This window comes from Caretta caretta, chromosome 6 (genome assembly GCF_965140235.1).
Source record: "Caretta caretta isolate rCarCar2 chromosome 6, rCarCar1.hap1, whole genome shotgun sequence".
Lineage (NCBI taxonomy): Eukaryota > Metazoa > Chordata > Testudines > Cheloniidae > Caretta > Caretta caretta.
In genome coordinates, this window is record NC_134211.1 from 40490294 (window position 1) to 40505004 (window position 14711).

The 14711-nt window shown below is 38.9% G+C and overlaps 1 protein-coding gene across 4 annotated transcripts in view; it reads left to right on the top strand.

Moving 5' to 3' along the window:
* DCDC1 (doublecortin domain containing 1) overlaps positions 1–14711 on the top strand; it is a 418164-nt gene that overhangs the window by 82506 nt on the left and 320947 nt on the right. For all 4 annotated transcript variants that reach the window (XM_048854576.2, XM_048854579.2, XM_048854578.2 and 1 more), the window contains one exon: positions 8966–9059. In XM_048854576.2, the coding sequence (XP_048710533.2) occupies positions 8966–9059 (94 nt within the window). The remainder of the gene's footprint in view (positions 1–8965; positions 9060–14711) is intronic.

The window sequence follows — 14711 nt, forward strand, 5'->3', positions numbered from 1 at the left end:
AAGGACATATGATAAAATAGTCATGCCCTGTCTTAAAGAACTTGCCATCTAAAGTTCATAATTATCCTATAAAAGTAGCTGGTGCTGGAATTTACAACCAGTTTTACCAATTATAGTCTTTCAACATTCTTTCAATATGACTTTCAACATTCACTGTTGCCTATTTGAGATTCATCTAGGTAGCAAAATCCCCTGGAAAGTAAATCAACACTCTTTAAGAGGTCAGAGTTTGGACCTAAAAATTCATAACTGAAGGATTGTCCTCTTGGTAAAATGCATTTATTTTGTTGTTTGTCCAGCCAAATTTTAAAAACAAACAATGTGTGGGTAGGATCTAGATCAAAAAGAATTTTGACCACTGGATGAAACCTAAGAAAGAGAATACAGGTTAACAATTCAGTTCAGAGCTATGCTGATACCATTCTATGATGCTAAAGCATATGAACCATATTAATTTCAAGCTCCATTGAAAACACAGGAATAAAATAGTTATTAAGGGTGGGGGAGGGGGAATGTGAGTAGCAAAAGGGCTAAATCTGTCAGAGAAGCTTTTATATTTACTTTGGTTAATCTTTGATTAAAAAGTGTTATATTTATCTTCCCTCTTCACTTAAGAAACCTTTAGAGACTGTTATGGTATATTATTTTTCTGATTTGCTGATGCTTGAGGTAAATAGCAAATTTTCAACTTGATTTCTTTTTCAAGGATAAATTGATCCCATGTGATTGACTGCCTTTGTAAAACTGTCCTTGCAAGACATCATTCACATAATTCTCATTTATAATATGCAAGACAAAACTGACAAATAGCAAAAAGTGAACTTTAATCTAGGTAGCTGAAAATATGTTACAGACATAACTCTAATTACTGCATCCCCCCTATCGTTCTAAATTCAAACTGTCTTCACATCTATTGAATCTGAACACTCTGGTTCAGGCATCTGCCTTTCAGTCAGAGTTGTTTTCAAAGAGGCAGGAACTTCAGAGCCGTGGACTCCTCTAGAAGTAACAGCAGCAAAATGATTCAAAGTGCTCAGCTATGTAGAAGCACTGACATGGGCCCCTGATGAGAGAGACTGCAATTCTAGAGGTCACTCGAAGAGATGCTTTCATGCAGAATTCTTCAGTTCCAAGTGTGCAATTGGATGCAAAAAGCACTGCATTGGTTCCTGTGTGGGCCATGTGCCTCTGATATTCTCACCTTTTTTTAGCTTCTGCTGTGGTGTGAAGGCAGTCCTTCCCTGAGAGAGGCTATGTAACCAATCAGGCAGCTTACTACAGGCCAACTGTGCTTATTAGGTTGCCTGGAGACTGGCTCTGCTGCAGGCCTTGCTTCCAGACACTGCAGACCCTGAATCTGTATGCAGTCACAGTGGTTCTCAAACTTTTGTATTGGTGACCCCTTTCACACAGCAAGCCTCTGACCCCCTCGCCCCCCAAATTAAAAATACTTTTTTTTTTTTTTTCATATTTAGCACTATTATACATGCTGGAGGCAAAGTGGGGTTGAGGGTGGTGACTGACAGCTCGCCTGACAGAGACTATTACCTCCCATGTAATAACCTCATGACCCCCAGTTTGAGAACCCCTGTTATAGGACATATGCTGGACAAGTTTGCAATTGTTTTCTTATCAAAGGGCAACTTTCTGGAAATTCAGAACTCAGTAGCTTCTATGAGGTCTTAACTAAAGAATACATAAGATGTTTCTTTGACTTTAATGACTTATACAAACATTTAATTCTGTTTACCAAACTCAGGATGAAATCCCCGGAAGGCATTTTTTAAATATAGACTATATACTCAACTACTAAATCCCCTTTGCATCTCTCCAAACTTAAACTTGCCTTAGGCAGCAGCTAAGGAGTTTGGAGTACAATGTACTTGACAATCCTGGCTGGTGGTGCAGCCCATTCTGAACTGTTATCTTCCAGTCCATGTTACAGCAGTCATGAAGCTACTCTAACTTGCACTGGGGAATGAAAGAAGGAAAGAAAAAGCAAGGAAACACAAAGCTTTGTGGATTATGTGTTTTCGTTATTTCTTCCATTTCATTGTATTTGGCAGAGAAACATATGCTTCTAAGGGTATGTTTATGTTTTGAGCTCAAAGGTATAATTTCCAGCTTGAGGAGGCATACCCATGCTAGCTCTAATCATTAGTATGGTAAAAATAGACCTGTCACTCGCGCTGCCATGGCTACACTATTTTTAGCGAGCTAGCTCAATCAGTGCTACCATGGGTATGTCTCCTAGAGCTGGAAATTATACCTTCAAGCTCGAAGTGTAGACATACACAAGTCTGGTGTATGATAACAGTTGCAGAATGTTTCTGCTCTTGGAGCAAGACATGTAGCTTACTGTTACAGTTGAACATGGAACTAATATAACTGGACAATTTTTTTTTTTTTTACAATTTTTACCACAGTGGTAGAAAAAAAAAGTCATTATTTCAAGCCCTGGTTTTCTATATGGGCACTTTGAAAAAGGAATGTCACCTGGATGACCTGGAATGGGCATGATGGATGAATAATGTCTTCAGTATTTCCTCTTCTTGTTTCTTTTCAACAGTTCCATGAACAGTGAATTTCACCTGGTCAAAGTATTGCCATTTCTGTCATCTTTAAAGTAACTTGTGTGCTATTTTCTTTCAGAGAATGACATGTAATTTCACTGGCATCATTTCAGTGACCGTTTCAGCTTATGTCACACAATTCCTAGAGTGATTCACCTTTTTAGTGTTCATTAAATTTGTATTCACTGCACACTATTGCACAACTCCAGAACTATAGATAGTTCATATGCTTAAGTACTATGGTTACTGTACAGATTGGAGAAAAGGAACACTGGGTATTAAAACATGCATTCTTAATAAAGTATGTGTTGCATACTGATAATATTTAAAAGGACACTACAAAAGATTGTAATTTTTTAATGAATTGTCTTACCCATATGATGCTCAACACCTTACATTATTAAATCTTAAAAGATTTTTAATACTATACGTTTATTTTTTGCCATTTATACTATTTGTAAAGTTAAAAGTAACTAGTTTCTGGCATAGTGAGGGAGAGCAATTCCATAGAATTGTCTTCCGAATGCATGATGTTGGCTCAGTTGCTTGGAGAAATACCACTGTATTTTCAACAGGGCTTGGGAATTTGGGTATGACAAACCTGTTCCAGCATGATATACAAATCATGAATGGGATCTTTATAAAAGCTATGAGAAATGACTAGAAAACAGCAGGAAGATGCAGATATGCAGAGTAAGTATAGTTTAGGATTTGACCTTACATGCAGAAGCAATAGTGCGTGAGCCTCAGTTATAATGGTATGTAAAGGAACCAAACTTTTAGGCCTTGTTTGATTAATAGGCTTATAAATACCATTCTTACAAATCCAGGACACTTTAAATACATTGGAATAGATCCTTAGGTCAAGCCAAGATATGCTTCGTACAGGACCTAAAGGAAGGGGGCTGAATTGAAGACACTGCCACAAATGGTATTTCTTCACCTTTCTTTCCTCTAATCCTGTGGGCATGTTCAGCCTCCAACAAAACTTAAATTAGGCCCAGGATTGCTCAGGAATTCTGAACATGTCTTTTTTGCCCTCTGTGCATTGCTGGAGGAGCACAAAATCCTTGGAGCATGGCCAAGGTCATTGGTAGAACCTATCTAGCATTAAACAAAGATGAACAAGATTTATGACAGCCAAGATCTTTGATGTAGTAGCAGCTGGTATCTTGAAGACCAGGAGTTCCATGAGAACTCCTTTAGGTTACACATTTCAAAGAAAAGCACAGTTTCCATCTGTCAATAGCTACTATTTTGTAGGCAGGCAATAAGATTCAGACAGTCAAGATCTTGTCGATACTAAATGCCTTGATTAGCCTATCACACTTTCAGGCAATGTTCAGAAAAGTTTGTGAAAATGAGAAAAATTTGGAGACATTTTTAATATTCAGTTCTCAGATCTTTAGGTCAAACAAATCTGGAGCATTCTAGTAATGGTTTAGATGCTGTGATTTTTGGAAACAATAGTGACGTGATGAGGCAGATAGGCCCCCATACTGGCAATGAGAGGTTTAATGAAAGCCTTTGGATCCAATTTATCCCTCCTTTCTATACATGCAGCAGACGTGAGACATGGATAGGGGAGCTAAAAGGAGAAGATCTAGCCCAGTCTAGGAAGAACAGCAGAGTGCTGTTTCTCCTGATGTGAGAGAAGTCTGGTTGAAGCCCAGAGACTAAGCTAGTTTGCTGGTTGGATGATCCTCCTGCTCTAAGGGGTGGCCCAACCGTAGGTAACTGGCTGATGTATGGACTGTTGAAGACAAGACCTGAATTAAAGGGTGGGGTCCTACAGAAGGTCATCGGACAATCCTGTGTTTTTTGTTTCTAATTTCATTTGCATTGTAACGCTCCGGAAGGGGTAGGACTTATATGTATCTTGGCCAGAAGGCTAAAGTGCCACTACCACTCAAGAGGCAGCAAACTACCAGTGGAGAGCCAAGGCTGGGCAAGTTGTGATGTGATAAGGCCATGAGAGGGCACTGCAGAGATAAGAAAAAACAAAATGAAAATAAATCTAAGAATTGGTCGTCTTCACAAAGCGGAATCTGGTTTAATAAAAATCTTTTTAGCTGATTATAGACTTTCTTCTTGGAATCCATGTCAGTATCCATAAAAAGCCACATACATGATGATGAAGCTGCTGATTCCAAGAACCGTTCCTGAAACACATGGGACTCTTAATTGCACATGATTTTTGCTTTTAGGACAAAGGAAGGCTTTTATCTGAAGGTTCAAGGATAAGAGATTGCCATTGTATATCTTTCAGAACTCATCATAAGCAAGGTGTCTTGTGCAGTGAACCACTTTCTAGTCCTGTAATAATTAATTGAAATTCAACTAAAAATGCCTGTCTGGGATTTTAAACTCCACAACGAAATAAACAGTTTGTCACAAATTATTACTGAAGATGCAGTCTGATTGTTAGGCTCCAACCTGGGTCTGGGTGTTTTGGTTAGAGCCAGGGTTTATTTCTCCTGTCCCAGCGTCACTCAGCATTCTCTCTCAGAAGAAGCAGACAAGCCTTCTTATCTTACCTAGTGGGGTCTGATTGGCCACTGCCTCTCTATCCGCTGGAGGATCATAGATTGCAAGGCCAGAGTGGACCGTTGTGATAACCTACTCTTACCTTCTATATAACACAGACTATAGAACTTCCCCAGAATAATTACTTTTTGGACTAGAACTTATCTTTAAAAAAATCCAATCTTGATTTTAAAAATTGCCAGTAATGGAGAATCCGTCACAAGCTTGGGTAAATTATTCCAATGGTTAATTACCCTCATTGTTAAAAATATACATTTTATTTCCATTCTGAATTTGGCTAGCTTCAACTTCCAACCATTAAATTTTGTTATACTTTTTGCCTTGTAGACTGAAGAGTCCATTATCAAATATTTGTTCCCCATGTAGGTACTTACAGAGTGCAATCAAGTCACCCCTCAGCCTTCCTTTTGTTAAGCTAAATAGATAGACTTAAGAAATTCAATCACTATAAGGCATGTTTTCCACTCCTTTAATCATTCTCATGGCTCTTCTATGAACCCATTCCACTTTATAAGCATCCTCCTTGGTTTGTGGACACCAGAACTGGACACAGTATTCCAGCAGTGGTCACACTATTGCCAAATAGAGAGGTAATATAACCTCTCTCCTCCTAGTCAAGTTTCCCATGTTTATGCATGCAAGGATTACTTTAGCCGTAGGCTTGTTGGTTCTGACAGTATGAGGCTTCTCTAGGCAGTGCTTGGACATCTAAATTGACTATCCGTCACTAAAGTCTGCTGCAGTTTCCACGGTATGCATCCGATGAAGTGAGCTGTAGCTCACGAAAGCTCATGCTCAAATAAATTGGTTAGTCTCTAAGGTGCCACAAGTACTCCTTTTCTTTTTGCGAATACAGACTAACACGGCTGTTACTCTGAAACCCGTCTTTCCTAGGCGATGCTTTTCCTTGTGTGGGTTTGTCAGTGTAGCAATGCCTCCGATGGGGGGCAAAGAAGGCCTGGTACACCCTGTCACAATATTCCATTGCTTCAGTATGAAATTATAGCAGGATGTTGAAAATGTAATAGGTATTTTACATAATCTAGACTGCTGCAATATTTTTATCTTGTTCACTTTTCTTTTAACATTATCAATTTATTTCCAATATATACAAAAACTAGAAAGAAATGGAAGGAATCACTGAATATTAATCACATAGAAGTATACACAAATGCTATAGTACAGCTTTGATTTTCCAAAACTGACCTTTTTCTGAAACGGTCCCTCAATCTCTATTCATTTGAATTTAAAACATTCTTGATTACGTGCAACCTAATTGTCCAGACTTCCCCAGGGTCTTCCAAAGCATTTGGATAATAGAGTTTGTACTGCAGTCACAGCTTCTACCTTTACTATCAGGACATTATATCCAAAGAGTAAACAATTTCCGAGTACTAATGACCTACATTAATTAACACAAAAACAACCTCTTTGTTCAGTTATGGATGGGAGATGAAATGAAACAATGGTTACATTTCTAGAGTTTAACATATATTGAGAGCTTTGAATTATGATTTTAGAAAGTATTAGAGGCAGGCCAGCCCCCACGGCTTCACTTCAGCAGCAAATACCACAGGGGTGTTTTCATCTCTGCTGGTGTGTCAAAACCCTTCCATCACCCAAAGGGAGCCATTTGCTTCAGTCACTTCAGTCTTCTTAAGATATTGCCACATTGTGTTTTACCTCTAGTGTGATCCAAGATCTCTGCCTACCCACCCAATGCTTTTACACAGGGCAAATATCTTTTGTGTAGCTTAGGTAACTAAGGAATGATAATATTTCCTTGCACTCTTTATTGAAATCGTGAGCTCTTTGTGGAAGAATGTCTTGTAATGTGTGTATGTACTGCACCTACCACTGACAGTATGTCTACACGGGGATAAAAGCACTCTGGCTGGCCCAGGTCAGCTGACTCAGGCTTGTGGGGCTCGGGCTGCAGGGCTAAAAATTGCTGTGTAGATGTTGGGCACAAGCCTGAGCCCAAGCTCTGGGACCCTTCACCCACATGGTGTCCCAGAGCTCGGGCTCTAGCCCAAGGCCAAACATCTACACAACGATTTGTCAGCCCTGGAGCCCGAGCCGGAATCAGCTGGCATAGGCCGACCACAGGTTTTAAATTGTAGTGTAGACATACTCAAAGAGGCCTCAGTCTTCTTTGGGGCCTCTTGGCCCTCAAGTAATACAAATGATTGATGATGATCTCACAAATTGTTTTTTATGAAAGATAAAATATTTAGGGCCAGATCCTCAGTCCAGGTTAAGTCTCCTTTGCACCACTGGAATGATGTAAAGGTGACTTACAGCTGCCATAAAGGAGCAACTGATGATTCCCTTGACAAAAGGGGGAATTTCTGGTGCTGTAAAGCCTGCATAGCCAGCTTTATGCCATATGCTTTCCCTTCCATGTAGTGGGAGTTTTGAGATGGGTTGAGGACATGAGGGCCAAGAGAGGTGTCACCTGCATAAGTTAGAGCAATAAGGGCTGCCTTCAGGATTGGGGGCGATGAAACGCTGAGAATCAAGCCCTTAGGTTTTCTTATGAACAGTAGTATCTTAATTATAAATTATCTTTAGGGCTGCAGGTTTGTCATCGTAAGGAAAAATGCCATGGACATGATAATTTTCCTGTTTGTCGGTGACTTGTGTCTATGTGAGTTTAATAAATTCATCCTGCAGCTGTGGCTCCTGTCCTGTGGGACTGGGCCCCAGCATTGTGACCTGGTGCACAGATTCACAGCGCTGCTCAGGTTTCGTTCAGCCACCCCTCTATCATGACAGGGTGGCGGCCAGTCCAAATTTCAGTGAGTGGCATTGTAACCTGGTGTGTGGGGTAGCATGCTGCTTGAGTTTACCCTGACCACCCTTCCATCAAGGGCGGTTGAGCCAAACCTGGACAGCGCTGTGACTTTGTGTGCCAGGTTGCAACTTCCAGAATAGCTGCAGAAGCTGCTGCTGTGGGGGTGAGTGCAGGGCAAGCTGGGAGCCAGGCCCAGCCCCTCAGGACAGGAGTCACTGCTGCAGGGTGAGAGTGGGTTGGGTTTGCTCTCCAACTCCCTTCCCTGCCCTCCAAGGCCTCTCCTCCTCACTGTGCCGAGAGTAAGGTTGCAGTGCCGGGGCAGAGTGTGGCACTGCAGGTGGTTGGTGCCCCCTTGGCAGGATGAGGAGGAGGAGGAGGCAGCAGCAGAGGAGGAAAAGGATGCTGGCCTATGAGGAATAGTTGAATTTCATTTGTCACAGCATTATTTTTTATCATAAATCATGGAGAGGTCACAGTAAATCTTGTAACTCATAACTTCTACTAAATTTACCATGACTGCTTTGTGATTTTTGATAAAAAATGCTGTGACAAATCTGAAGCCCTAATTACTTTGTCCTTTAAAACAATTGTAATGATTGCTTTAGTTGACAGTCCTATCCAATATCTATTTAAAAGTATGCTTTTTTGTTATTTTTCAGTATTTCATCTTATTTCACATTTTGTGAAAATTATTTATCACACTAGATTTTTTTGAGGATTTCACCTTTTTTCCTGCTTCAATAGAATTGGATTTTCTGAGAAACAATATAGAATGCTCAGTTTCTTTCTTGTTGTAAATTTGCATTCTACTGGATTTAGAGTCAGTACTAAGTAATGTGTACTTAGTCTGTCCATGTGTCTAGGTCAGTGAAAGAATCAGAGGTCCAACAGCTTTATACCATGAATTTACCACTGTGTTCAGGCTTTTATTTAATTCATATAAGTATGAGGTTTGTAAGTGATTAAGACTGGATCTGCAGTTTTTTATTGCATTAAATAGGATTTAGTCTTGAACCATCTTTAGTGAGACAGTTTTGTTTTTGTGAAGTTTTTAGATGCTTGCACAATAAGAATGAATCTTACTTCACCAGCAAAACATCTGTACAACATTCATGGAGCAAAAATGGAAGATCTCAGCAGTGGTAAGTAGAAATAATACTCTAGAAAATAAATACATTGGTACAACCATTGCCATGATCTTTAGTATTTTGTTTTCATAATTTATTTTCTGTTGTATCCAATTTATTTTACCCAGCCTTTCATTATTGTTAGAGAATGATTGTGTCTGCTAACACCTTTGCTCTTTTTTTTTTTTTTTGTATTGTCAATTTCTAGGCCAGGAACTGTTCTAAAATATATTTGTAAAGTGTTACTAGTACCTACAGCACTGTGTGCTGAAGTGCAGTTTTACAATCTAGCTAGAGTCATAAACTTGTTCCTGCTTTCTTCCAGTTCCTGGGAGAAGTAAGTAACATGCACTAGTCCTCTATGATACAGTACTGTCAACATTGCCTCAAACACTTAAAAATAATGAGTTAGATCCCCAAAAACTTGAGATTGGCTTAAAAATAATGAAATTTTTAAAAATACATTTGGATTTTTTTATTTGCCTTCTAATTTCTGGGTCTTTATGATTTATATTCTCAAGTTTTTCTCTGCAACCAGAAAGGCTGTAACTTTTTTTTTTTAAGAAAGCTGAGATTCTTATGTAATCACATGACTCCAGCAGCTGGACTTGAAGAAAAACTCCAAATATTGCTTGCAACAAATTTATTGTGTGCAGTAAATTGCCTGCAATTGCTCACAATAGAATCACAAGAGCTGGCAACACCGGACTGGCTCTAATGCTCAGATTGGTGTGTATGTGGTAGTAACTGTTTCCCCAACAGTTTCCCCTGTTTCTTTATGCCTCCTAATTCCTTTTATGGGCACTCAGGAGAGTTCAAGACTGAGCCCTATATAAATAATATATTAATTATAAACAAAAACACAGTAAGAGAATGTGAAAGTTCCAATTTTTAAAAGCGATGCTTGAAAAGGTGATTATTTACAAGCCGGAAAGAACTCAACTTGTCTTCATATTCCAAGATGGGATTGCAGGGCTAGCAGTTAGGAAAACCATATTTTTAATAGTAAACTAAGTATGTTTGATATGGAAGTGAGAAATAATAAATATATAACTGATGAGAATATTTACAGAGCCACTTTTATAGATTAGAACCTCATATGATTCTCACATTTATTAACTGTTAACTTGACAGCATTAAAATGGAGTGATAGGAAATAGTTTCTTCTGTGTACCCTCAGGGGTTCTTGGCATCAGCAAGGCAGTCTATACCTCATGCGGTCGCACAACTCCTCCGCTAACTACAAAGTTGTTTGTCCCTTGAATGAATCTGAACTGCTCAGGTCTACTCCCTAAACGGTTCTTGAAAATTCAGATTGTATAATATTTTTAAAAAAGAAGCTAGAATAACATAGGTAAAATCAAGTTGGGATTGCCTGATTTATGGCTGTTCATACAAACTTAATTCTGCCCCTTGTACATATACATTATGATTCAGTCTTTAATGACATGATCACATACTGTTTTGTCCACAGGATCCCTGCCCCACTTAGGGGTGCACAGTATGGACACACAAATGCTTGAGTTTGCAACCTAAATAATATTATTTTAATATAAAGTTTTTGTAGTTTTTTTTAAAGAAAAAAAGTAAAAACTAGTTCTTTTATGAGAAGCACTAACCACGCCCCAGTATGCTTCATCATAGTTTGAGTCAGCATTTTGTCACTGACTGCTTCTAGTTGAGATCAGGTCTAACTACATTAGCTGGCAGTAGCAAAAGGCTATTATCCCAGAGTGGGTCTGGGAGGTGGCTGGTGCAGGAGGAGCCTGGCTTAGTCTTCTCTATTTCTGCCCTCAGGAGATACGGAGGAGGGGTTCCTGCCCCATTGTGGTGCTGCCAGAGGATGGCATTCGATCCTGGGGATATGTTATTCTTCCAGGACAAGGGAGCCCATCCACATTCTTTTTCCTCCAGCACTCCTCCGCTACAGCTACTCCACAAATTCCAGGTTTCCACAACAGCTTGTAGTGCTGCTGCTACTTTTGTAGTGGCATCTGTCCAACCTCAGACTATTCATGTTAAATTATTATTTTGCCATGCTGCCAAAATTTTCCTGAGGAACGCAAGCAAGAGATGGGAAGTGGTGATGATTTGAACAGTTTATATCAGACTAGATGATTATAATAGCCCTCTCTGTACTTAAAAATTATGAATCTCAGAAATGGAATTTTATGGGACAAAGAATAGCCCCAGGGCATTGCCCTTACCTGACTATCAAAGGTTTGCCGCAAATAATGCGGTGTTGAAGCTTCTCAAAGAAAAGGTTACATGAATGTTTTATAGCGGAAAGTGTTAGGCAATCTAAATATATAGGGATTGCTACCAGCTTCCCTTTAATAACTGTATTATTTGACAAATAATATGTGAACATGTAATTAAATAGTCTTTTGCAATGCATACATATAAGGAGCATAAGCTAAGGTTGCATGTGCAAGCTGAACTCTGGCATTTTCTGACTTTTGAGCGAATTAACCTCTCAATGTTAATGTTCCGTTAACATACATTTTTTTTAATTTTATCTAAATGAGTTTCGTTTTGAGCATATCATCCTGGCTGCTGACAAATATGGTGATTTCACAGACAAATAATGGAAGTTATTAAACGATTTCTAATTCTGCATCTAATTATAATACAGCATTGATTTATAGTTATATTTAAAAGTCCATTTCCAAGCCCTTTTTTCTTCTGCCTGCCAAAGAAAATTCTGGTCTAACAAGTCATTTCATATGGGGAAAAGAAATGGTTCAAATATTTTAAAATTTGGATATTTTACTAGGCCAGAGGAGATGGCTTGGAGGTCTGGTGAAAAGTGTTTTGACACTTTAGTTCCTTGGTATTTTCCTGTAAAACTGGAACCTGTCCTTCCTTCAGTATTTTTATTGGCCCCATACCAAAGCCCATTGAGGTCAACCGGAGTATTTCTGTTGACTTCTTTGGGCTTTGGTCTCTTAGTCATTTCCCTGGATTATGAGATAGTGGCTACCAAGGGCAACACAAAAGCATGCCTATGCCATGGGACAGCAACATATTGAAAACTCTAGAGTTATATATACAATATTATTATTATTTACGTTTTATTATATTTCAAAATATCATTAAAAGAACACAGAAAAATTCTAAAATATATTTTGTATCAAATTAATAATATTGTTCCATTTACATATTTAGAATTTCATTGCATTATCAGCCCTTCTCAAACAACAACACAGTAAAAGTTGTTATATGCAATATAGTATGTTTGTGATGTGTGACTACATATCTGTAATACAATTCCAAAATAGATGTACAGTACAGTATACCTTATAGAAACTTAGTCCACAATATCAATGTAATCTTTCATTTTTCTTATTACTTTGTTTAGTATTTTATCTAAAATAATTACATTAAAAAGTTTGAGCAGCCTAAAGTCTGTAGAAACTTTTATGTTCTTAGCTTTTTCAGCACAAATAATGTTGACTTCTATGGGACACTGCTGGCTGAGGAAGAAGTCTCTTTTTAAGAGACATTGCGAACCTGCAGTGACCCTGGACAGCTTGTTAACTAATGCAGAGTAGCTTTGGATGGTATGGTAAAATGGAAATAGGGTTCTGCTGACTGTGCAAATATAAAAAAAAAGCTAGGACATACAACAACATTTACATTTAAAAATAAGACTGTGGGCTCAATCCTCAATCCCTGTCAGCTGCATTGAGCAGCTGGAAAACTGACCTGAAGGTGCAGCTGAGGTTTGCCCCCCAAATTCCCTATACACAGAGATATTCTTGGGTGTGCAAAGCCAGTGTAGCCAGCTCCACACATCCCCAAGTCCCCTGCTCTGTGCAGAGGGTATGCCAGGAGCAGGGCGGGGAAGAATGGGCCAGAGCTCACACTGTTCTGGCAGATTTTTGGCTGGTGCAGCAGACACAAGAGGTGACACAGCCCTGGACCTAAGTTCCACCAGGGACCATTTCAGGCCTTGGCTGGCCCCAGGTTTGGCAGTGCAGGAAAGTGGCTTAGAACCACTTTTTCCCTCTCCATCCTTAGCTGCAGTGTGTGTAAACTTGGCACAGTTGGGGATGGAGGATTACACTGTACCATGTCTAACAACCTCAAGAGGTTGGCTGCTATTGTACCCGAGTACATTTCCTGCTATATAGTATGTTTTAAAAGGCTTGATACATATGAAATTAGGCTGCTAATTCAATGAAAGTCTACTGGACTCCATAGCTTTTTTGGGGGGGAGGGGAACTCTGCTTTCTACATTAGCTATGTGTTTGTTGAACTAATCATGATGTGATATCTTTTCTCAACAGTGAAATCTTTTGACCGTATCATTTTATCTCTTAAACTGCCATAGGTGATCTGCAAAAAGTTTAGTATTGGAGACTTGTATATTGGTGATCCATTGAAAAAATGACTGGGTCTGATTTTCTACTACTCAAAGTAGGTGGAAAATGTGACTAAATCGGAAAGGTAGCATTTTACTCACTTTCAAAATGTCTACAATGACATAGAGAATTAGGCCTATTTGGTATGACAATAAATTGTCAGCAGAATGTGTAGTAATAAAAACTTATAATAGACAGCATCTGTACAAGACCTTCTAAAGTTTTTTTTTTATAACATAGGTACCAGAAATATGTCATATTACATAGTTTTGAAAAATATTGTAATCTGACATCACATTTATAGCTGATACACCAGGCTGACCTCTAAGTGCTAGAATCTGAACTTTTTTTAGGCTCCCTCTCCGCCCCCCTTTTTTTTTTTTAATTATGTATTTAAGAATACTGGAATCCACTTATACACATTACCAACAACAGTGCCACCTTCAGGAAAGGAAAATGAGAAAACTTCTATTGGATGAGTTAAATGCAGAGACTGCTGTTGACATTTTATGAACTTTTAAAGGATAGTTTTGACATTCTAAGAGCATTTTGGTTTGATGCATTTAAATGATAGTGAAAGAAAGAGAGAGAGAAAAAAAAGAAAGAAAGCTTAATTTCTGGTAGTGTCTGCACTCTTGATTTATATTGTAACCTAAAATGCCTGGCAAACTTATTTTCTGGTATCTCAATATTATTGCTTTTTGAGGTTCACAGAGTTTTGATTAATCTCTGATGCTGGACTGCTTACCTTAGTTTGGCAGAACCCTATCTTACTGCTGTTGCTGTTCTCTGATTTTTCCAGGTAGTACTGTTTTGTGGGGTACATTGCTCCTGGAAAGACAATAATTTCACATAAAATGAGTCTTCTAAGAATACTATGTAGTCTAGGACAGCTCAACAGGGAAAACTGCATAACTAATGACAGGTTTCAGAGTAGCAGCCATGTTAGTCTGTATTCGCAAAAAGAAAAGGAGTACTTGTGGCACCTTAGAGACTAACAAATTTATTTGAGCATAAGCTTTCGTGAGCTACAGCTCACTTCATCGGATGCATTCATGCTCACAAAAGCTTATGCTCAAATAAAGTTGTTAGTCTCTAAGGTGCCACAAGTCCTCCTTTTCTTTTTGCATAACTAAGTTATTCAGAAGTGAGCTCCATACCTATCCCAACTGTTCCTGGGGAGGAATGCAGAACTTCATTCAGAGTGATGGAAGGGTGGGAAAGAAAGGCACAAACCCTTCCTTAGCTTCCTCCCTGACACTTCCCAAGCCTATTTTTCAGTTGGGGAGAGCTTTATAGT